Here is a 21,266-nt window from a genome sequence, read left to right on the forward strand (position 1 = left end):
GGGGGCAAAGAGCCACGTGGCTAGTCTGGATGTAAGCTGGATTCTTGCACAGCCTGTCCAGCAGTAGGCTGTGGGCCACTTTTCCCCCTGTTGGGAACAGCTGAACTTCCTACACTGGCTGCAGGAGGAGAGGAAAGCAGCTCAGTTCCAGCTTTTTTTTTTTTTTAATGCTATTTGAGCTGGACAAAGTGCAAGGTGTCTAACTTGGGTCCTGATGATTCTCATTTGGGAGCCACTAGGGTAGGCAGTGGAGCAGAGCCCTGCCAGGCACGTGATGAGCACCTTGATGGAGCACTTGGATTTGAAGGGACAAGCAGTGGGGAAGACCTGGGGGTCTGCACAGAGCAGTGACTGCTCCCCCTGCCTGCCCTCCCCCTGCCAGCTGTGCTCCCAGCCACCTGTGTCTGCCCCTGACCCTGCATCAGCTGGCTCAGTCCCAGGAGAGTGATCACAGTCCCAATTACCTCCATACACATTGTGGCAAACAAAAGCAACCCAAAACTCTAGTAACAAGCAGGCTGCACTCTTTGAGGCTTAACAGAAGAGACTTAAGCTTTAATGGACTGCAGAGACAAAATAGTTGAGCCATTTGATCTGACAATACTTAAATTCGTCTGCACTGCGCCCTGCTGTTCCAGCTCCCAGTGCTGCTTAGGCTCTTGCTCCACAAACTACTGCAGCATCACCTCATTATGAAGCACTGCAACAGCCCTCCTGCTTTCCTAGCATGCCTCTACTGCAGCAGCTCCAACCCAGCCATACTCCCCTGCTCACTGCTAAGCCTCATACCCTGGAGGAAATTATTTAACTCCCATCCATTCTCTAGAAGCTTCGCAAATTCATCATGGTACATGCAGCTTCTCCTTTCAGAAGTGCTTTTTTAGCTTATTCCACTGGTAATAGCAGGAAATGGCCTGCTGCAGTGAAGGATTCATCCAAATAAGCTGGGAGCCATAGCTAGGCTGTGGATAATGCCTGGCTTGCGTCAGTGCTTGAGATATCACCATGCTTTAGGTAAATGGGCTGCCTAAAGGTAAAGCTTCAGCAGAGGTAAGGCTTCAGCAGAGGCTGTGGAACAGTGGCTTCAGCCTGCATTGCTTGAATCATCCCCTGGGAGTTATTGATAACATTTACAATTAGCAGTGCTTAACGACAGAAGAGCAGGACCTTGCCCTGTTGCACCTACCAAGCTTCCCACAGCATTTAAGGACTTTGTGTTTTGCATTGCACTCAGGTCAGTTTGCTCATTAGCCTTCAGCACTCATTAGTCTTTAATCACCACCCTCCCCTCAATTTGCTGAACTGAAATAATAACTTTGGTTTCTTCAGGTCACACCACAGGGGATCCACAGCTTAATTATGCAGAAGATGTAAATAAGCTGATTTGAAGAATACTTAACATTATTAAAATTATTGTATTACAAGGAAGCCTGAAAAGAAAAAAACCTTTCCCAATTATTTGAGTATTGCTTACCTCTGTCACACCTTGATATTCATCTGTTGAAGAAGAAGCACCTTCAGGCATTTAGGGACACCATACCTTACCTCTTCAGTAATTAGGAAGCCTTAAAAACCCTTCTACTCATTGTTCACAAACAAGAGTTTTAGGCAATGTAATAATAAGCTTGTTTAGCTGATAGCTTTGCAGTACTTTTCAGGCCTAAACAGCTACTTCTCAGTCTAGCACGCAGCTCCTGCAGCTATTTTTCTCAAGCACTGCCATCAACAGCTAGCGCTAGAGCAAAACTCACCCTCTTCTACTGAATGGAGGAGCCCCTCAGCCCCCTCTGAGCACCTTAATAAGCCTTAATGGCCATGATGAGCTTCACCTGAGTGTGCCCACCCCCTGAACTGGGATCCTACATAAGCTCAGCTCAGGGCATTCATCTGTTTCTTAAGTGGGGCTGTAGGAGTACTGCTCTTTAGTTTAACTGACTCTGGTTTTAAGTTGTAAACTGATAAACTGATTTTGTTGTTGAATTCTAGGTCTCCTCTCTGCAGGAGTGCTTTGGAAAAATCCTTCTCAGATGGAGCAGTGAGGCACTGGTATAGGCTGCTTAGGTAGGTGCCTGTGTCTCTATCCTTGGAGGTATTCAAGAACCATGGAGATATGGTACTGAGGGTGGTGGTTAATTAGCATGATGGAGATGGGTTGGATTTAGTGGTCTTCAGGGTCTTTTTTAGCCTGCATGGTTCTATGATTTAAGGGAAGCTCCATGACCCTTGGCTGTCTTGCTCCCATACTGGGATGGATTCTACTGGGCTTGTTTGCTCAACCCAGCAGCACTCTGATGCTCTTTTAACTTGTACCTTGAGTTTTTCTGGTGATAGTCTGGTATTAATACTATGCCTGTTTAACCTTGTTGAAGATTCACCACCATCCTGGTGGTCTCTATGTGACACCCTTGGAGGACTGAGGAAGGCTTGCTCACCCTCCTGTTCCTGGCACCCCGTTCTGAAGCTGCACCTCCTAAGTGCTGTGAGAAGGTAATGCATCATGCCCAGACTCTATCCAGCTGCCCTGATATGAGCTTGTAGGCACCAAGGAGCTGCCTACAAGTGATCGTGAGTATCTGCTGCCTCTTGCTGAGTGCTTGCTATTGCCTGTCCCTGAGTAAGGGGGTAGTAAGGCAGTGGAGGAAAGCACACAGCAGGCCAGGGTGTGTTGCATCCCTGTTTGGTAATAAAGTGTTGAGGAAACAACTGTGACTACCTGCAGGGTGCTGCCTTCTAAGGAGCTGTGAAAGATTTCTCCAGCTCTTCAAAGCGGCTGCAGTTTTGCTACTCACAATCAGCAAAAATTGGAGTGGAGCAACAGTAAAGCACAGCTTTCAAAACCTCGTTTTCTTTCTCCTTTCAAGCCGACAATAAGATTTTAAGAAAAACTTTGAATAATGGATACACTTTTGAATAATGGATGCTCTGTAGCCCAAGTCCCTTGCCTTTTCTCTCTGTGCCTGAGTGAGAAGGCTTCTAATTGCCAAGCACGTGGAGAGGAGGTGCGGAGCGCTTTGTCTCTCGCACTGCTGATTAACCAATGTGTATGTGTGCATTAAAGATTCAGAGGTGGGTAAGCGCATCCCAGCCCTGGGCTGTGTGCTATGCACCGTGGCTTTTATCAGAGAAAGATCTGGTACAAGGTGTTTTGCATTTGTTCTTGTTTTCCTGTTGTGCCTGATCAGAATCCTCTTATTTTGGGGGGTCAGATTTGGTTGTTTCCATGGAGGTGCTGTTCCCATGTGCTGAATGTGGAGCGAACTTTTAAACAGGGCTACCCACACCAGTGCCTGTCTTGGGGGATTTTGCCTTGTAGGGGCTGTCTTTGGGGTCAGTGTATATATTTTTTTTTGGTGCTGAATCCTCATCTGCTCCATCCCAGTGTGCTGCACAGTGCTTTGAATACTGAACGGTGTGAAACTCTGTGTGCTGGTGCTCCTCTGGCTCCTCCATCTGCACAGAAATCCTCCAGTCTAGAACATTTATTCTACAAAAGAGCAGTAGGGCACTGGCACAGGCTGCCCAGGGAGGTGGTGGGGTCACTGTCCCTGGAGATCTTACAGAGCTATTGAGATGTGGCACTGAGGGATGTGATCAGTGGGCACGGTAGGGGGTGTGCTGATGGTTGGACTTGGTGATCCTAGAGGTCTTTTCCAGCCTTAATTATTCTATTATTTCAACCCTTGGTGTTAGAGCACTGAAATAGCCATGGAGGTGCTTTGGGGTGAAGTGGAGGATACCTTGGGCTCTGCTGTATTGAATATTTTTAAGAACCTCACCACTGCAGGAGGCTGCCAACCAGATGTCTGCCTTCACACAGCTTGTTCCCTCTCAATTCTGCAGCTTCTTGCCTCAGAGGGTGACTGCAATTTAGTTTTATTTTCCAAAATTTGACAAGACTTGAGACTGTGATTTACTGGCCTTGAAGGATATGGTATATGTAACCGTGGAGGGTGTAAGTGGCTTTTCGTGGTAAAGGAGTTGTAAATTGAGATGAAAAAAAAAATGAAGGAAACATTACTGTCCAACTTTACAAGGTAGCACTAAGAACAGGACACACTGAAGCCATCTGTAACTGTCACGGGCCTTTATGGTCCCTGATTGTGTGCAGTAAAGCTCCCGAATGAGCCCTGTGGTCTCTAACACAGAGGTAACCAACGCTGAGTGCTGGAGGAGACACCAGATGGCAATCTCCTCACGAGCTTGCTTGGATGCCTCGAGGCTGAGTGTTTCCAAGCTTTCCTTGGCCTGGTGCTTGCTGGGTGCCTGGGGAAGGGTCACTGCCACCCTGATGCTTTCTGGGGGTGGTGGGAACCCTTCTTCTGTGTTTTCATAGTATCATTTGAGCTGGAAGGGATCCTTAAAGGCCATCTGGTCCAACCCCCTGCCCTGAGCAGGGACACCCACAGCTCCATCAGGTGCTCAGAGCCCAACCAGCCTGACCTCAGCTGCCTGCAGGGATGGGGCACCCACACCTCTCTGGGCAACGTGTGCCAGTGCCTCACCACCCTTATTAGAAAAAACATCTTCCTTATATCTATTCTAAATCTCCCCTGCTTTAGTTTGAAACCATTTCCCCATCTTATCACAGCAGACCCTGATAAAGAGTCTGTCCCCTTCTTTCTTTCAGCCCCCTCTAGATACTGAAGGGCTGCTATCAGAAACCACTGTGGTTTTCCAACGTACAGACCCGGATAGACACTTCCTACAGTGTTTTTCATTGCTTTATGCCCCAAGAACAGCCTCAGCATTTGTCTCACTTAACATTAATTTCCCCTGATTGAGTGAAGGCAGGCAGACGAGTTGCCTTTGTGCCTTTCTCACTGCTTGCCCTGTGACTGTTTCCAGGCCTCTTGGTTGTCTGTGTCCGTTTTCAGCTGTTCTGTGTTGCAATGTGGCAGCGTGACCCGGGCAGTGTGACAGTACTGGGCTGCTTGTGCTTGTTTTCATCAGCAAACAGCCAAGTTCGCAGTGTGTAATGATCACTGCAAGGCAGTTAGCAGCCTTGGTAAACATCAATTTTATGGCTGGGAAAACAGACAGGAGAGGGGGTTGTGGGGAAAGGCGAGATGGCAGGGGCTCTGAGCACCTGATGAAGCCGTGGGTGTCCCTGCTCAGTGCAGGGGAGCTGGACCAGATGGCCTTTCAGGGTCCCTTCCAGCTCAAACAATTCTATGATTCTATGACCCAAACTCCCTACTCAGTCCCCGTTATCCTTTGGGCATCTCCATGGGGCGTGCATTGGGATGTGCAGCAGCACAGCCTTCATTTGGGGTGGGAAATACCCAGCAGCAAGGACGTGCCATTCACAGCCAGGAGCAACAGGTCCTGGCAAAGTAAGGGGAAGGCTTCCAAAAGTTTTGGGGTTTGCTTTGCAGTGCCTGGGGCTGCCTGCCTGCTGCAGCGCTTTGCACAAGGGCCCTTTCATTTCTACAAAAAATAGGTTGTTGCAGCACTGCTCTGGGTGCAGAATGCCTATGGAATGCAACTTAAAATGGCACCTTAAAGTCACACACACAAAAAAAAACCCAACAACAAGACACGGTCATTTCTCTGCCTGCATTTCTGCACACAGACTTGATGAGGCGCTCTGGTGGTTCCTCTGGATGCTGCCAGCTCTTCCCAATGCTGGAGCGCAGCGCTCACGTAGCCCCACCAATGTCACATCCCAGGGGCAGGCACTTGGAGGGGAGCAAAGCTTCCTATGGATGCTGTTTAAAATAACGATCTCATCTCAGAGCTGGTAATAAACAACATAAACCACCTAAAAATAGGGCCAGGGACTGCGACTACCTGCGTTTCTTCTTGGGGTGCAAGGATGTATGCTGATAGCTCTGCAGTCAGGTTTGGTGCCCCAGCTCCAGGCTGGCTGTGAGCAATGCAATGCATGCCCCAGGGCATGAAGGAAAATGTTTTCCATCTGATCCTGTCACTGTGGCAATAGCAGGGAAGCCTTTTAAAGCAAAAGTAAATAGGATTTTTTTTTGAAAAGCGGCGTCCTTTCAGCTTTATGTAGCAAGTGGTGTCCATGCTGCATGCTGCCTGCTTTGCAGTTTATGCTTGATGGCGTTCACAAGCCTGAGTGTTTCCTGGAAATCCTCCTAAAATAGAAATGCATTGGCTAGAGGAGGTGCAATTCAAGGGCTGCCCCTCTCTTTCCACCCACCCGGCCCTTTTATCTCTGCTTCTCTTCCCTCACTTCTCCATTCCCAGCTCCTTCCCCTGGCTCTCCTTTTCCGATGTGTTTTTCTGCTTGCTTTTTCTCTTAAATTGCTGTTTCCCACCTGTCTGTTTTAAGCTGGTTTGCTCACAGCTTGTTGCTGGTGGTGCTCTTGCATCTCCTTGCCGTGCAGCGCTTCCCGCATCCCAAACCTGAATGACTGCTGCTTTCCTGCAGATTGAGCATCTTCCCTGCAACCCAAAACACAAAGCTTTGCTGGCAGCGGCCTGAGAAACCACCGATGAGCTGAGCATCTCCATGCAGCTGTGAAACCAGTAGGGAAGCCTTAATCCCATCCTGCCCCAGCATCTTGTTGGTGCGAGGACGGTGCTTCCCTGCTCTGTGTTTCCTCCGGGGCTGGCAGCACGGCAAGATGCTGTTTTTCAGTTGAAACCTTAAATTCTGTGGAGACCGTGTGATTATTTCTTGGGGTCTCCAGGGAAAACTTCTTATTGTCCCAGCGGGGTAGGAACGTCAAGTTCTGCAATGTCTATCATACGCAGTTGAAATGAGGTTTTCCTGGTGGTGTGGGTGGGATTGTTGTGCATTCTGGTCTTCCTCCAAGGCCACCCTGTGATTTTTAGGGGTAAAAATAGGTTTTGTGTTTTGTTTTCACTGCGGTTTTGTTCTGATACAATTTGCCTTCATTTCCTCCATTTTCAGCGTTCGGGGTGTTTGGGGGGGCCGTGAGGAAGGAGTTGTGTTCGCCTATAGAGCAATGATGTTGTTGCAGAGTAAGGACTTAAGGCATCGCTGAGGTGAGCCTGCATCCTGCCCACATTGTGTCCCATGCACAGCCCTGTAGGGCAGCTGTTATTTTCTTGCGTTAACTGAATAACTTAAACATATTTTATTTGCTCTTTCTTCGGACTAGTGGGAGCAGTGTTAGGATGGGCAGAGGAGGACGCATGGATCATGGCTTCAAAAAACAAAAAAAACCCAACAACCCCAAAAGTGGAAAAACATCTCTGGCTTTTTTTTTTTTTTTTGAGCTCAGAGGCTCATGTGCTCTGTCTCAGGTGGGAGAACCTTGGCTGGCTGGTCCCCGGGCTGGGCTGGGAGCTGCTGCCCTTTGTCCCCTGCGGTGGCAGTGGACTTTGGCAGTGGCGCCGGGGAGCGGAAGTGGGGCAGCAGGTGTGTGCGGCTGGCGGGGGGTGGTGGGGACCCTGTCCCCAGGGGGGCACGGGGGACCTGCACCGGGGTGGGAGGACTTGCTGGGTCCACCCAGACCCAGAGTTGACCCTCAAATGCATTAAATTCTGAGTGTGAGCGGGTGATGTGCGGTTCAGTGGTGGCACGTTGCATCCTGGTGTTTTAGGTGGACTCAAGAGGGGAAATAAACGTTTTACTCCTGCTTCTGCTGGAGGCATTTTTGGGAACGAAGGATGGCAGCAGGGTCGGGAAATGGACAAAAGGTGGCAATGGGCTTCAGAGGAAGTTTTGGGGTGGGTGGTGAGCTGAAATCCACAGGGATGGGTCTCATTGCCCGCAGGCCATTGGAGCCCCTGGATCTGATGCATGGAGCCCTGGGCCCCACCGCGTCCGCCCCCAACCCGGCACAGCCACGCTGCCGGGAATGAGTGGGCAGAAGGCCGCCGTGGGACCCCACTGCCTTGGAGACCTGTCCTCCCCAGTCCATCACCTCATCCTGGCTCCTGGGACCCTGGCAGGGACCTGCACCGGCCGGCATCCCGGGCTGAGAGCTACAAGAGTGGCCATGCCTTCCGGGCCTACTCCAGGTGGGAGCCATGGGGCTGCTAGCACAGAGCCCTCCCCGCCTCAGGATTGAATCTGAGAGCTCCAGAGCTTGGTGGGGAGACGGCTTTGTTCTCCATCACCTCCTGCCCCAGGCATCCCATCTGTGGGTCTGTCCCTGGGGTAGTCCAGGCTCTGGTGGGATGTCCTCTCCCAGATCCATGCAGTATGCTGTTTCAGGCAAGAATATGAAGACCCCCACTGGCAATACCCAGCAGCCACCTATGGGGAAAACCACGCTTACCAAAGACACCAGTGGCAGCCTGTGGCCTGGCAGGGCAACAGAGGTACCTTTGGGTGTGAGGATGGACCACCTGTGGTAATGTTTTCCCCAGGATGGGATGTTCTCTAGGACTTGCACGTTTCCAGGGCTTTCTCCTGCCTGTGTTCCTGGGCAGCGCTGCCCTGAGCTTGCAACTGGGAGCTGGGTGCACCCAAGGGAGCATTTAACCCTGATCTGCATGGCTAAAAATCAGCATCAACCCGGGTGCAGGCTGAGTGTGGGGGTGCTGATGGAGCTGTGGCTTGTGCCTGCCTCTCTTCTTTGTTTTTTGTTACTCCCCAGTTGCTCACTGCTCTGGAGAGGCAATGTGAAATCTTGTTTCCCTCTCCAGATGTGACACAGGTTAAGCCTCACGGCAAGAGCACCGCTTACAGAGACCAGCACTACTACAAGGGCTACCACCCCAACCTGGCTGCCAGTCTCCCGGGGCAGGACAGGTAAGGGGATGCCTGGGCTGCTCTTCCAACTGATACCACCAGTGGTGCAAAACCAGTGGGTTTGGGGCCAGTCCCCACATCTCCAGCTTTCAGGGCACCTCCTTTCCACAGGTCCCAGACCTATGATGCATATAAGGAGGGTTCCAGGCATTCGTGGGCTGGGGTCAGCAATGTGGGGGAGGCCAGTGGCCAGCCCCAAGAGGTAACCCTGAGACAAGTGGGGATGGAGGGAAGGCTTGGGGCTCTCCCAGGGATTTTGGGAGCCATTCCCATGCCCCCCCCTCCAGCTGGGAGAGGGTGAGGAAAGGTAAGCAAGTCTTAAGGATTTATTTTCCTTCTCCTTGCCATGCTATGGGCCAGCCCAGCCTGCTCCAGCAGTACCGTGAGTCGGGGCTCAGCTCCAGTGGCTACGAGCTCAGCCAGTACATCCGCGATGGAGCCGAACCCAATGACACTGCATTTTCGGGGGGCTGGAGCCCAGTGCAAAGAGGTGAGAGCAAATGGAGTTCTCAGTGAAGCTCTGGCAAGGGGGGAGCAAGTAAATAAATGGCTGGTGTTGAGAGATCTGCTGTCCCATAGCTTGAACCCTGGCTGGAGAAGGTCCAGCAAAGGGTGACCGTGGGGTGTGCGCATGGTTTGATGGCTTTGCTATGGTGGGTGCAAGGAGCTGCAACCTATTTGCCTTCTGCTTTAGGAGGGCCCTTGACATCAGCTGTGGTGGCACCCCACAAGTTCCTGCAGCCACACGTGCCAGTGTGCTTGGGAGCCGGAGGGCAACTGGTGCTGGTGTGTCCCCATCGCCCCACTGAGGGGCAGCTCCCCCTGGTTGAGCTGCACAGCATGGAGGTAGGCCCTGTTTCCCCAGACCACCCATGGTTCCCTCCCCCAGAGCTGCCCCTTCCATCCCAATGGGGTCCAACACCATTTCTTACCTAAATGGACTCCTCAGCTACCTTTCTGTCCCCACTGCCTTCTTGCCTCCAGCTCTTATGGCCTCTCAGGCCTCATTGTGCCAGCCTTATCCATTCCTTGAGTCTACCAATCTACCACAACCTCCCTTTCTTGCCTTCCACAGAAGGCAGATGCCATCTCAGCATCTTGGTCCTTAACACTGGATTCCATGTGATGGTTCATGGCCTATGCTGTGGGGTTACCTTATGATGGCATGGAGAGCTAGCCTCACTGCTGGGGTCCAGCTGCTGAATTTGCTCTTGGTTTTTAGGTAATCCTTCAAGACACAAAAGAGCAGGAGGAGCTTCAGGCCTTCCCAGGGCCCCTGGCCAGGTATGGATCTGGTGGGTTGCAGAGCGGTGTCCTGTGCTGGCACAGCTGGCACATCTCCTTCAGCAGGAGATGAGCCCAAGGCAGGCATCGCTGTCTCCATGGCTTTGGGAGGTGATGTGTGCAAGGGTCGGGTCTGGGTTCACATAGGGAACCCATCCCCTCCCCGTGGTTTTGATTGGTTTGTGTTGTGGGAATTGGCTTTTTTGAATATCCAAAGTGTGTGGGTTTGTTGTGGTTTCTATCTCTGACCTTATTTTACATTCTTGCCCCAGCAAACTGATTTTTGGGACATCTCTTTGGACTTCTAAAATCACAAGACATCCTGTGGTTTAGCCTTCCCGAAGTTTTTTGCCCTCTGAGGCTGCTGAGCACCTTCATGCATTGTGAGCCCAGGGATGAATCATAGCCTGTTGCATCAGGCTGACTCTGTCATCCTCATTACACCAGACTGTGGAAGGAAAACCATTTACTGAGCAAAAGAGCTGGGTAGAAGAACCTGGAGGTCCCCCTCCTGCCTGATATCCCTGTGTCTCTCAGCCTCTTTTGCTATCCAGTTGTCAGATATTTTTTTTATTGTAAGATGGAGTAGTACTGCTTGGTTTGCACATAGCTTGAAGGTTTCTGCCTCTGTTTCAGACCTAGAGGGTTTATATGGTCACGGGTGTCTTTTTCTCTGCGCCGTGCCAATTAATCAAGTAAAAGATACTGCCTGTGTGCGTGCCTGCTCTCACAGCCTTGGATGTCTGTGGCTGTAATGGCACTGCACTTAAGCAAAATGGAGGCTCTCTGCAGGTGAACTGATGAGCGAGTTGGTAGGAGGGCAGAGAGAGGGTGTGAGATGCCCTCAGCATCCCTGAAACATGGAAATCTTCAGAGTCCTCATAATGACCAAATTTCTTAAGCCTCTCTGAGCTTAGTGCGGCCAATGCAGTGCGTAGTCATTGACTACTTAGGATTGTTCTGTCTCTCCCTTCTTTGAATCTTTGGCATCCTCGTCAGTGAATTCAGAGATGCTTTGGTTCTTAATTTGTCCTAGATTGCTCTCCCTTAGGTTCCTTTGGATGCCTTTCTTTGCTGCCGTAGGGAAGATCTGCACAAAGTAGATGTGATGACATTTTGCCAGCAAAAGATAGCCTCAAGCTGTGATCTCTCAACACAGAGAGGCAGAGATTCAGCTCTTCTCTGGAAACTCCTGGTCCTCCTCTGCCGACAGAACGGGGTAGGTGCCCCCAAAAGGGGCTGGCCCTTTTGATCTTTGTGCTGAGGCAAGTCAGTATGCTCCTTATATCCTTCTTGCACCAACTGCTGTTTGGTGGGAAGCTATACCTTAGAGTCATCCCATTCCCACAGAACCATCAATCGCTTTGGTTCTGCCTGGGTATCTGGAGCAAACCTCTTCTCCTTGATTGCTTTTCATCCTTGTGGACTGCCAACGTCACAGTGCAACACAGCTCTGAGAGAGACTTGTGCTGTTTTTCTTGAGGAGACAGCACTTGTACTTACAGGCGGACTAATCCCTTAATCCAATGAATTCTACCCAATCTAATCTATGGCTGCTCCTTGGGAGCAGGTGAACAAGATCTTCAGAACAAGTCGAGCTGGCTTCTTTGCCCCCAGAAAATGCATGCTAGTGGCCAAGGCTGGTCTTGCTGGGAGCGGTGTGCGGGCTGGAAGCGCCGTGAGCCTCTGCTCATGGGGTGGCCTCCACTGGCCTTCCTCCTCCCCTTCCTTTCCACAGTCCATGGTGGGCTCGGATGTGGCAGAGCTGCTGATGCAGGATCGCAGGCAGCTGGAGAGGTACAAGAGGCAGGAGCCGGCGGTGGGCCCCGTCAGCCTGGCAGATGAGGAGTGGCGTCAACCGGGGACACTGGACCTCATCACAGGGGAAGTCCCCCCAGTGGTGGAGACACAGGCACAGATAGTGGAGAAGTTCACCAAGCTCCTCTACTATGGCAGAAAGAAAGTAAGCGGGGTCTGGGATATACAGTGCTGATCGTTTTTTGTGGTGGCTCCTTTGGCCTCCTTAAAGGGTAGGGTGGTCTAGAGGATCCTTCTGGTTGTGGGACCAACCCTTTGAGTTGCTTTTGTACAACAGTTGTTACTGTGGAAGGTAGAAAGCTAAAGAGGCCTTTGTCAATATACTTTGTGTGTGTATATATATATATAATGCATAAATCCAACGTAGATTTTGGGGCTCTTCTCCAAGATGGGGGGAGCAGAGGAGGAGGGCAAGGAGCTGGAGTGTGTGCAGACCCCTTAGCCCTCTGCCTTGGCTGCAGGATGCACTGGTCTGGGCCATGAGAAACCAGCTGTGGGGCCATGCTCTCTTCCTGTCCAGCAAGATGGACCCTCGGACCTACAGCTGGGTGCTCACTGGGTAAGTTGGGGAGGTTAAAGCCCAGTGCCCTGTGACCAGCATTGCTGAGCACAGATACCCTTGGGTGCTGCCAGCCCCAGTGCCTACCAAAAGAGCCCTGGTTTCAGCTGGACCTTTTTTGAGGAACCAAAGGGGACAAGGAACATCCATCCAGGTGGGCCTGAGTTCTTCAGGCCTCCTGATGGATGGGAGGAACTAAACCAGGGGTTGGGAGGCAAAAGGAAAGCTGTTTCCCAAAGCTGTGGGGTGGATTTCTTGAGTCCTTGGCTTTGCCCTTAGCTGCAGGTTGGCAAAGGCTGGGTGGTGAGAGCCATCTTCACCAGGATCCAACCCAGTCTGAGTCATTCATTCCACTCATACGAGTGTTTTCTGGTGGAATTAATGTACTTAGTTTGGATTGAATTGATCCCTTCAGGGAGAGTTAAGCAAAAATTTTCTCCTGCGTAACTCAAATCCGTTTAAGGAGGTTTTATCCAGCATTGTCCTTGAGACTCTGCTGGAGGCAGCGCAGATCCCCAGCCTGATGGGGCTCGCCCTCCTTTCTGCTTTCCCTTCCCCAGCTAAGTGCAGCTCCCTAGGACAAGCTTTCCTGGGGCATCTTGCACGTGTTCAGGGTTCCAGCACAGCACCCCATCCCTGCTGCCCCCACAGGTTCACCAGCACGCTGGCCACCAACGACCCGCTGCAGACCTTCTTCCAGCTCATGTCAGGAAGGATCCCACAGGCAGCACAGGTCTGTGAGCTGCAGGCTGGCCCTGTTGCCCCATCTCGCCCACCTCATGATCCCCACTTCACCTCGCCTTTGCTTCCCCCTCCTCCAGAGCTGTGGGGATGCCAAGTGGGGAGACTGGAGGCCCCACCTGGCCGTGCTGCTGTCCAACAAGGTGGGAGACATGGAGTTGAACCACCGGGCCATCGTCACCATGGGAGACACCTTGGGTGAGCTGAAGCCTCTTGAGAAAGAGAATGGATGTGGATGGGTTGGGGTTTGCCTGTGAGTCTGAAGGCCTTCACAGCAATGCTGAGCCCTTGTTGCTGCCCCTCAGGGCTAAGTTCTGTGTCTTTCTCCCACCCAGCTGGCAAGGGAGCGGTGGAGGCAGCTCACTTCTGCTATCTGATGGCAGATATTCCGTTTGGTTACTTTGGGGTGAAGGCAGACCGCATGGCTCTGCTGGGCAGCAGCCACCGGTGAGTCAGCCCAGCCCCGCTGGGCTACAGCTCCCATCTCTTCCCTGTTCCTGTGATCTCTTCTACAAAACAACAACCAAAAAATGCTTTGGGGATTTTACTGCCCTTAATGGCAGCTGTGCTCTGAGCCCTTCTGTCTGCAGTCTGGCACTGTGGCACGGCTACAGCCCTATGCTTTGGGCACAGAGAGCCTTGCTACTGTGCCCTAAACATCTCTCCCCTCTGCCCTGCAGCCAGGCATTCACCCAGTTTGCCACCACTGAGGCCATCCAGCGCATGGAAGTCTTTGAGTACTGCCAGCAGCTGCGGCGCCCCACATCCTTCCTGCTCCCATTCCAGGTACTGGGATCAAGCAAGAACAGCTGCTGATCAGAATGGACCGAAGGCACCCCAAAGGCATCTCCCAGCTCTGATGGAGCGGAGGTGGAGGTCACTCCCCAGAGTTTGGCCCCTTGTTGGGTTTTGGGGACATCGGGGGGGCTGCGCTGGCTCAAGGGGCTGCTCCAAGGCAGGGCTTTGGGTTTTGGGGTCTGGGGGGGCTTGAGAATCTCCTCGCTCCCGTCCCACGGCCACTGCTCTCCCAAGGTCTACAAGCTCCTCTATGCCTCCCGCCTGGCTGACCATGGGCTGCCGGCCCAAGCCCTGCTCTACTGCGAGCAGATTGCCACCACGCTCCTGCAGCAGGACCCAGCCAGCCACCCTGTCCTGGCCCAGCAGCTGACCAAGGTGAGTCTTGTGCCCCTGTCGCATGGATCCTGCATGGGGACATTGCTGGAGACCTGCTGGGTCGGGGATTTCACGTGGGTGCCTGTACTCATCAACATGTTCAGTGCCAGATAGGGTTAGGAGCTGCTTGGAGGCAAAGAACTACGGGGTTTAGATATCCCCAAGTCACCTCCCCCTGGTGCCCATTGTCCCCATGCTTGGGCATCCAAATGTCCCATGTCCCAGGGGTGGCACATCTCCTCCATGGCAGCACCTTCCTGTGGCAGCAGGATGCTGCTGTGCTGCAGGAGCTGCCCCCAGCCCCAAAACTTGGTGCTGTGCACCACAGCCCCCCTGCCGCATTACAGAAGCCTATTTACTGCCTAACAGCCTCTCAGATCTGCCGTTCTGCTGGGGATAATGCTCCTCCTGGGAGAAAACACTTTCATCTGAAAAACCAGTGCATTCATACACACTCTTGTCTTTGATGTTTTAGACTGTGTTACAAATTATGATACACATTAGTGTTTGATTAAGACTTCCCCTCTTTTGAAGCCGGGGACGCTATACAACCAGGTGCTGGTTCATTAATATTGGATCAAAGTGCACATTAGCTTTTGGATTAAACATTCCCCCCCGTTTAGGAGTAATCATGCTTATAATTTCCTCTTTCCTGCCATTGATTTGGGATGAGCGCATGTTTGCACAAAGCCGGGACAGAGGGGTCTGGCTGTGCTGGGTGGCTCTGGCTAGTGCCTGTCCACAGCACATGTCTCATCTGGCTGTCACCAGTGAATCACGGTCTGAGCTGGAAGGGGCCCTTGAAGCCCAGCTGGTCCAACACCCTGCACTGAGCAGGGACACCCACAGCTCCACCAGGTGCTCAGAGCCCATCCAGCCTGACCTTGGCTGCCTGCAGGGATGGGGCACCACCACCTCTCTGGGCAACCCATGCCAATGCCATACCGGGGCGTGGGCACAGACATGTTTCTTGCTGGAGAAGTGAAACGTGCAGCAGCAGTACTGCAGTGAGGGACATGGGGGAGACAGCGGAGCGCGGAAAAAATACGGAGCAGCAACATGACAGCAGGATGCTGCTGGTGGTGGGGGGAGAGGAAAAAAGAAGGCGATGTTATCATGTTATTCTGGGCTGTGAGAGCATGAATGGCATGTGTGAGACAAGGAGCGGATAATCCCCCGTGCTTGGGGGGTCTTGGCTGGGGCACCGTGCCCTGTGTGGGATGCTGCGCTCAGGGGCAGTGCCAGATTGGTGCAGAAGAGAAGAGCTCAGTGATAAGAGGCGGAGGGGAAAAATGACCTCAGGGTTGTTTTCTGCAAGCAAGATAAGGTGGTGAGGAAGGGGCACGGGGGCCGTGATAAAGGTCTGCCAGTGTGCGGGAGGCTGGTCTTAGGGAGCAAGGATCGAGAGGCTTAGTTTGCAGCAAGGCAGCTTGCGGTGAGGTCAGGAACAGCCCTGTGTCCCCACTCCACAGCTGGCCGAGCGACTGAAGCTCTGCGACCCACTGCTGCTGGAGATGCCTGAGCAGGACCCGGCCCTGGAGCCCGAGTGGCTGCTGCAGCTCCGCACCCACTGCCAGCACTGCGAGGTGAGGAGCGGCTTTGGGCATGCTTTGCCCTCTGCCTTCCCCTTCTGCCTGCTCCCAGAAAGCTGTGGTGCTGGCATGGGTCTCGTGCTGCAGTGTCCCTTGCTCTTTGCCCCATGCCACCCATCTTCCTGTCCCCTTCCTTTGCCCTCTGGTTCCCTGCAGGCACAGGATGACCCTGCTCCGGAGGTGGCAATGACCCAGCCAGAGCCCTGGGCTGCTGCAGCCACCCCAGGTAAGGAAACAAAGCCCAGAGGGTCCCTGCCTAGGGGCTAATTCCTTGAGCTCCAGGATCTACCGTGGGTGCTGTGTGCCCGTCCATTGGGTGCCCCATGGAGAAGCTATGGCCACCTCCATCCATGTGATGCCCATGTGCTCCTGGCTGCCTGGTTGGGCCTGGTTTCCTGGAGATGCCAGCACCGATGGGTGGAGGACTGATGCAGGCAGGATAAAAATGACAAATCTCTCCGAGCTGTTTCTTCCTATCAGCTTTCCTCACTGCTGCCAAATTCCCTTTTGAGGAGCTCTGCCTGGCAGTAAAAAGGATCATCAATCCTGATTGCTTCGTGCTGCTATTGGGGCTGAGGCTACGATCATCCCTCTCTGAAAAAAAAAAACAAACAAAACCACAAATGTTTCAGGTGGTTTGGGATGGCTCCTTCAAGCCATGGCCCCAGCAGTACACCTGCTTTCCTTGTGCCTGGGGCCTCCCCAATTTGAGGCAGGGTCCGGGTCCTGCCTGGTGGCACCTGCTGGCACTGGGACAGAAGATGCTCCATGAACAGCACGTTTAACGTGGTCCCTGGGGTCCCTGTTCACCCTGGCAGCTCCTGCTGATGTGTAATGGAGAAGGAGAAAACCCTCTGCACCAGCCCTGACGGAACTGCAAACAGTGCCGTGAGCTTCAGGTGTGCTTTGCAGGTGGAGAGTTTGACCATGAGCAGCCCCAGAGCGATGGCCCCCAGTGTGAGCAGTGGCACCAGCCCCCCATGCCACTGCAGGGAACTGGTCCCCACCAGGACGTGTCCATCCAGCCCCTGGAGGTTGCAGTGTTGGGCACGGGGCCGACCTCCCTGGAAGAGCTTTGCCCTGAGCCCTCCCTGCAGGCGGTGCCGACAGCAGGTAGGTGCCCAGGTGCCCGTCCCCACGCTGTAGCAGTCATGCACTGTGTCCCTTGGGAAGCATGGTGAACGCTGCTGCTGTCACCCCAGCCACCTCGCTTCCCTGGATCATGCTTCACCCAGTGTCACAATTGCCTGCACAGAAACCTTGTGCAAAGCTGCAAAGGACTAAAACCACCTCTGGTGGATACAGGGCAGGAGCAAACTGGGCTCAGCCTTGACTGTGCCTCCTCCATCTCTCATCTAGGCGATGCTGGGGAGCCCCAGGATGTCCACGGGGTGCAGCAGCCGGTGCAGGCAGAGCTGGTGAGTCGGGGTGGTCACACCATGGTGCTTGGGGTTGCGATATAGGAGCATGGTCGGTCATGCTTGTTGATCCACAAGCACCGCGTTCCAGCCTTGGTCTCCAATACCAGCAGGAATTAAGCACGAGGGCTCGCTCAGCCTCAGAGAGCTCCACGGCATCCCTGGATGAGGGCAGCCAGACATCCTCAGACAGCGCGGCCGAGGAGCTGGAGGGGACATCGGAGGACAAGGTGAGTGGGCTGCAGCCAGCTGGACGTGTGGTTGTCCCCAGTGTGGCTGTCCCCTGCCTGGCCACCCTCTCCCAGCCGTACCTTGGGCAGGATGGCACTGGCAGCCACATGGGGACATCTGTCTCTGTGGGTTTTGGCGGTGCAAGGAGAGCTGTGGGCTCATGGCATCCTCACTGCTTTGACTATGGAAACCTGTCCTTGCCAGAGCTCTGGATTCCGGTGGTTCGGATGGTTTCGGTCCAAACCCCAGAAGGAAACTTCTCCCAAAGCCACGACCTCAGATTCCCCCACGCCAGGACCGCAGGTACTGGGGACACCCAGGGTGCAGCATGGGGATGGTGGCACATTGCTCCCTTCGTCCCTCCTCTCCATCCTGTTACCCTGCAAGCGAATCCTTTATTGATGAGAAGTGTCAATAAATAGAGCACCTTTGCTGCGGGAGGGAGGTGTGCTCAGGGCCGAGGGTTCTCTGCACGGAGCCCTAACCAGGTCAGTGTGTTTTCAGGATCGGAGGTCCCCATCCCCACCCGGTGCTGACCCTCCAGCTCAGCCCCCAGCGTCCCCATCTCCGTACAGAAACCCTGGTAAGTGCTCGCGTGGGGAAGAAGCCGCTCCTTTCTATTCCGGACAAAATGACAGGAAGGTGAAATACCTTTGTTGCTGCAGTGTCCATCGACATGAAGGGCCCGTGGGACGTGGACGGCCACGAGGTGAGGAGAGCTGTGGCTGTGCCCGTGGGGGGGGGGGGGTGTCGGGGACGCTCTGCTTGGGCTCGGCTCTAAGGTTCCCCTCCCTTCCTCCATTGCAGCCCAGCTCCCAGCAGCCACCCCCAGGGATGATTCCGCTTTTCAACCCTGCGCAGGTTTCCCAGGTGAGGGGGGGAGGAGCCCCCTGCCCTTGGGGCTGTGCCCGTTCATTTGGGGAGGGGGGGGGGGGAGTGGTTGGTGTGAAACCCGCTCTGAACGACTCCATGTGCTTCCCAGCTCGCCGCTGCCCGGCCCAGCCAGCCCAGGCTGCTCTCCCAGCGCCGCTACCCCAACCCGCTGTGAGCGGGGCTCAGTGTGCGTGTGTGTGTTTAATGCTCGGAGAAAACAGCAGCGCTTCGTGGAACGCTCTCATCCAAAATGGTGTTGTGGTTTTTTGTTGTTGTTTTTTTGTTTAAATGGGGGAGAGGGGGGAGGAGGCTGGGCTGGGTGGTAGCGAAAAGCAGCAGAAGGCGATAGGACAAGGGCCAATGGGTTCAAACTGAAAGAAGGGGAGACTTAGGGTGGGTAGGAGGAAGGACTTTTGTAGCAGTAAGGGCAGTGAGGCACTGGCATGGGTTGCCCGGAGAGGTGTGCATGCCCCATCCCTGCAGGCAGCCAAGGTGAGGTCGGATGGGCTCCGACCCCCCGCTGGAGCTGCGGGTGTCCCTGCTCAGTGCAGGAAGCGGGACAGACCGCAGGATCCCCTTCCCAACCACGGCGTGAAAAAAAGTTGTCCGGCGGAGAGTAGTCTGAATTAGGTTGTGCGGCGCTGCCCCACCTCACCCATTGGACTCAGTACGCCGGCCGTGAGTCTGTCTCAAAGCACCGCGGGGCCACGAGCATCCGCCCCGGCTCGGATGAGCTCCGCAGCCGCTCGGCTTCTCCTGCCCGGGCCGGCCCGCGCGGCGCCCCCCCTTGCTGGTGGCTCACCCACCCACGCGGGCGGGGCTCTGCTAGAGCCGCGTCGGGCCCTTCCCTCAGACCTTCCCCGAGGCGGGGACTGCGGGTGACGGGCACCCAGTGCGTGGCCTCGACGGTGAGCTTCCTCCGGACGGCTCAAACTCCTGCGGAAGAGGATATATATACCTCTGATGCTCGAAGGCTTTTAGGTCAGGGTGAGCTACCCGGCATGCTCTGCGGTGTATGGTAATGAGGGCGGCGCCGCCCTTCCTGCTGCGTGCCGCCGCGTGGAGCGGCTTTGCACGCGATAGGGCGAGGGGAGGATGTGCCGCTGCTGCCCGGAGCTGGGGGTGCCCCGTCCCTGGAGGTGCCCCAGGCCACGGATGGGCCCTGGGCAGCCTGAGCTGGGGGGGGTGGTGGTGAATGGGGTGGCCTGAGGTTGCTGGAATCCCACCCCCAGCCTGCAGCGGTGCGTGGAAGCCCCGCAATGGGCTTGGGGGGGCATTCCCTGAATCTGGAGCTAACCGTACCCTGAACATCGATGTATTTCAGAATTAGATGCTTGATGAGATGCTTTGAGATGCTGCCTCCGTGCTGTGCAAGGAGGTACCACGGTGCTCGGCTCATTCTTCCAGCATCCTCCTCCCAGCTGCGTTCAGTGCGTGCGTCCCGCTGGGCTTGGCAGGGCCGTGATCTTTGAGAACTGTTATTTATTAGATGAAGCGCTGGGTGATGACCTTGTCTCTGTTCCTTCAGCTCCTGGTGACATCCGCCACGCAGCTGGTCGTCTGAGGTCACCTAATGATCTGCTGGACGAGGCAAGCTTTCATTGCTCGCTCGTGTGTCACCGGGACATGAATATTAACGAAACCTCAGGTGTCCCGTGGTGCTGGCCGTCACCGTGGGCCACCCAGGGCTCGGTTGGAGCTGCTGTGCTCTGCTCTGTGATGGAGCTGTAATGAAGCGTTCGTGACCTCTGCTCCAAGGCAGGGGTTTTTGGAGCATGGGGACGTTTGTGATGCCGCCGGTTGCAGCTTCAGGTGGCACTTGTTGTGGTTAATGGGATGGTGTCTTGGAATCGTGGAACATCCCGAGTTGGAAGGGACCCATAAGGATCACAGAGTCCAATTTCTGCTCTCCTGGAGCCCTGAGCTGGGAGCAGCAGGGGAGGGGGCAGGCACCGTGACACTGGGGGGACATGTGCTGTTGCTCTTGGAGAGCTTAAGAGCTGAGTGTATCATCTCGAGGCTGTAGATTATTGTCGGAGAGATGAAAAAAGCAAAAAAAAAAAAAAAGTTAGAAGCCTTTGACAGCATAGGGTAAAACATCACCTTTCTTGACGTGTTTGTCATGAGAGGAGATCGTATCCGGTGGTAAGATGAAAAGAAGCTGCGTACTGGTTGGTGTTAATTACAAAGAGAAAAACACGTGAAAATCAAGTGAAACTGAATCCCACTGCATCTGCTGTTCCCAGAGTGGAAGGCCTCGGTGCATCTCATTAGCTTAAAACCCCTGATGGTGAGAGCTCGGCTTCGAGCAGGAGATTGATGTGACACTGAGACCTGGGAGAGGATTAGCTGCCTGCCTGTGAACTTGTCCGAAGGAGTTTAACATGTAAATGTTCCAGCAGCGTGGCTCCCAGGGAGAAGGCATGCCCGTTAATTAAGGCCCCCGGGACTGCATGGTTGCAAGGAGGGAGGGATGAGCTCCGTGCATGCGGAAAGGCCTGCTGCTGTTTTCTCTATGGCAGAGTCCTTCAGACTGAAAGCTGTGGGTGGGTGAGCTCTGCTGGTCCCTGAGATGCTTTGCTGTAGGGTTTGGTGAACACTGCGGGCGTAGGGTTGGGATTGCACCCAACAGTCATGCAAGAGGGGTTGGGATCCTCCTCCATCCTCTGCCTTGCATCTCTCCTTCCTACCTGCCTGCTTGCAAGCCCTGCTTAAAACAAACAGACCTTCAGGTACTTCATGGGAGGAATGGATCCAGGAGGAGAGCATGCATCCTGCTGCGGCGCCTTGCAGCTTCGGCGTGAGGATGAACTAGATTAGGATGCAGCAGCCTAGAAAAGATGGAGCGAGGAGGGCTGGTGAGAAACCTACACGGTTCTAAGCAG

General features: G+C 54.0%; 1 protein-coding gene across 6 annotated transcripts; it reads left to right on the forward strand.

The window, feature by feature from the left end:
* Positions 101 to 18,625, forward strand: SEC16B (SEC16 homolog B, endoplasmic reticulum export factor). Of its 6 annotated transcripts, none has more exons than XM_021405326.1 (29): positions 101 to 2,061; positions 2,370 to 2,487; positions 6,881 to 6,975; positions 7,092 to 7,351; positions 7,710 to 7,956; positions 8,153 to 8,259; positions 8,587 to 8,692; positions 8,804 to 8,894; positions 9,053 to 9,182; positions 9,387 to 9,538; positions 9,915 to 9,976; positions 11,060 to 11,195; positions 11,715 to 11,939; positions 12,256 to 12,353; positions 13,005 to 13,086; positions 13,175 to 13,292; positions 13,430 to 13,541; positions 13,775 to 13,880; positions 14,127 to 14,267; positions 15,740 to 15,853; positions 16,016 to 16,085; positions 16,772 to 16,972; positions 17,219 to 17,277; positions 17,388 to 17,507; positions 17,713 to 17,811; positions 18,013 to 18,091; positions 18,174 to 18,217; positions 18,316 to 18,378; positions 18,491 to 18,625. In XM_021405326.1, exons 5-29 carry the CDS (start codon positions 7,736 to 7,738, stop codon positions 18,554 to 18,556), a joined length of 2,802 nt encoding a protein of 933 aa, XP_021261001.1. In that variant the 5' UTR covers positions 101 to 2,061; positions 2,370 to 2,487; positions 6,881 to 6,975; positions 7,092 to 7,351; positions 7,710 to 7,735; the 3' UTR covers positions 18,557 to 18,625. The 6 variants fall into 6 exon arrangements, with proteins under 6 accessions (XP_021261001.1, XP_021261004.1, XP_021261005.1 ...); XM_021405329.1 differs by having other exon boundaries at positions 17,391 to 17,507; XM_021405330.1 differs by lacking the exon at positions 8,804 to 8,894 and having other exon boundaries at positions 9,058 to 9,182.

This window comes from Numida meleagris, chromosome 7, assembly GCF_002078875.1.
Source record: "Numida meleagris isolate 19003 breed g44 Domestic line chromosome 7, NumMel1.0, whole genome shotgun sequence".
NCBI lineage: Eukaryota > Metazoa > Chordata > Aves > Galliformes > Numididae > Numida > Numida meleagris.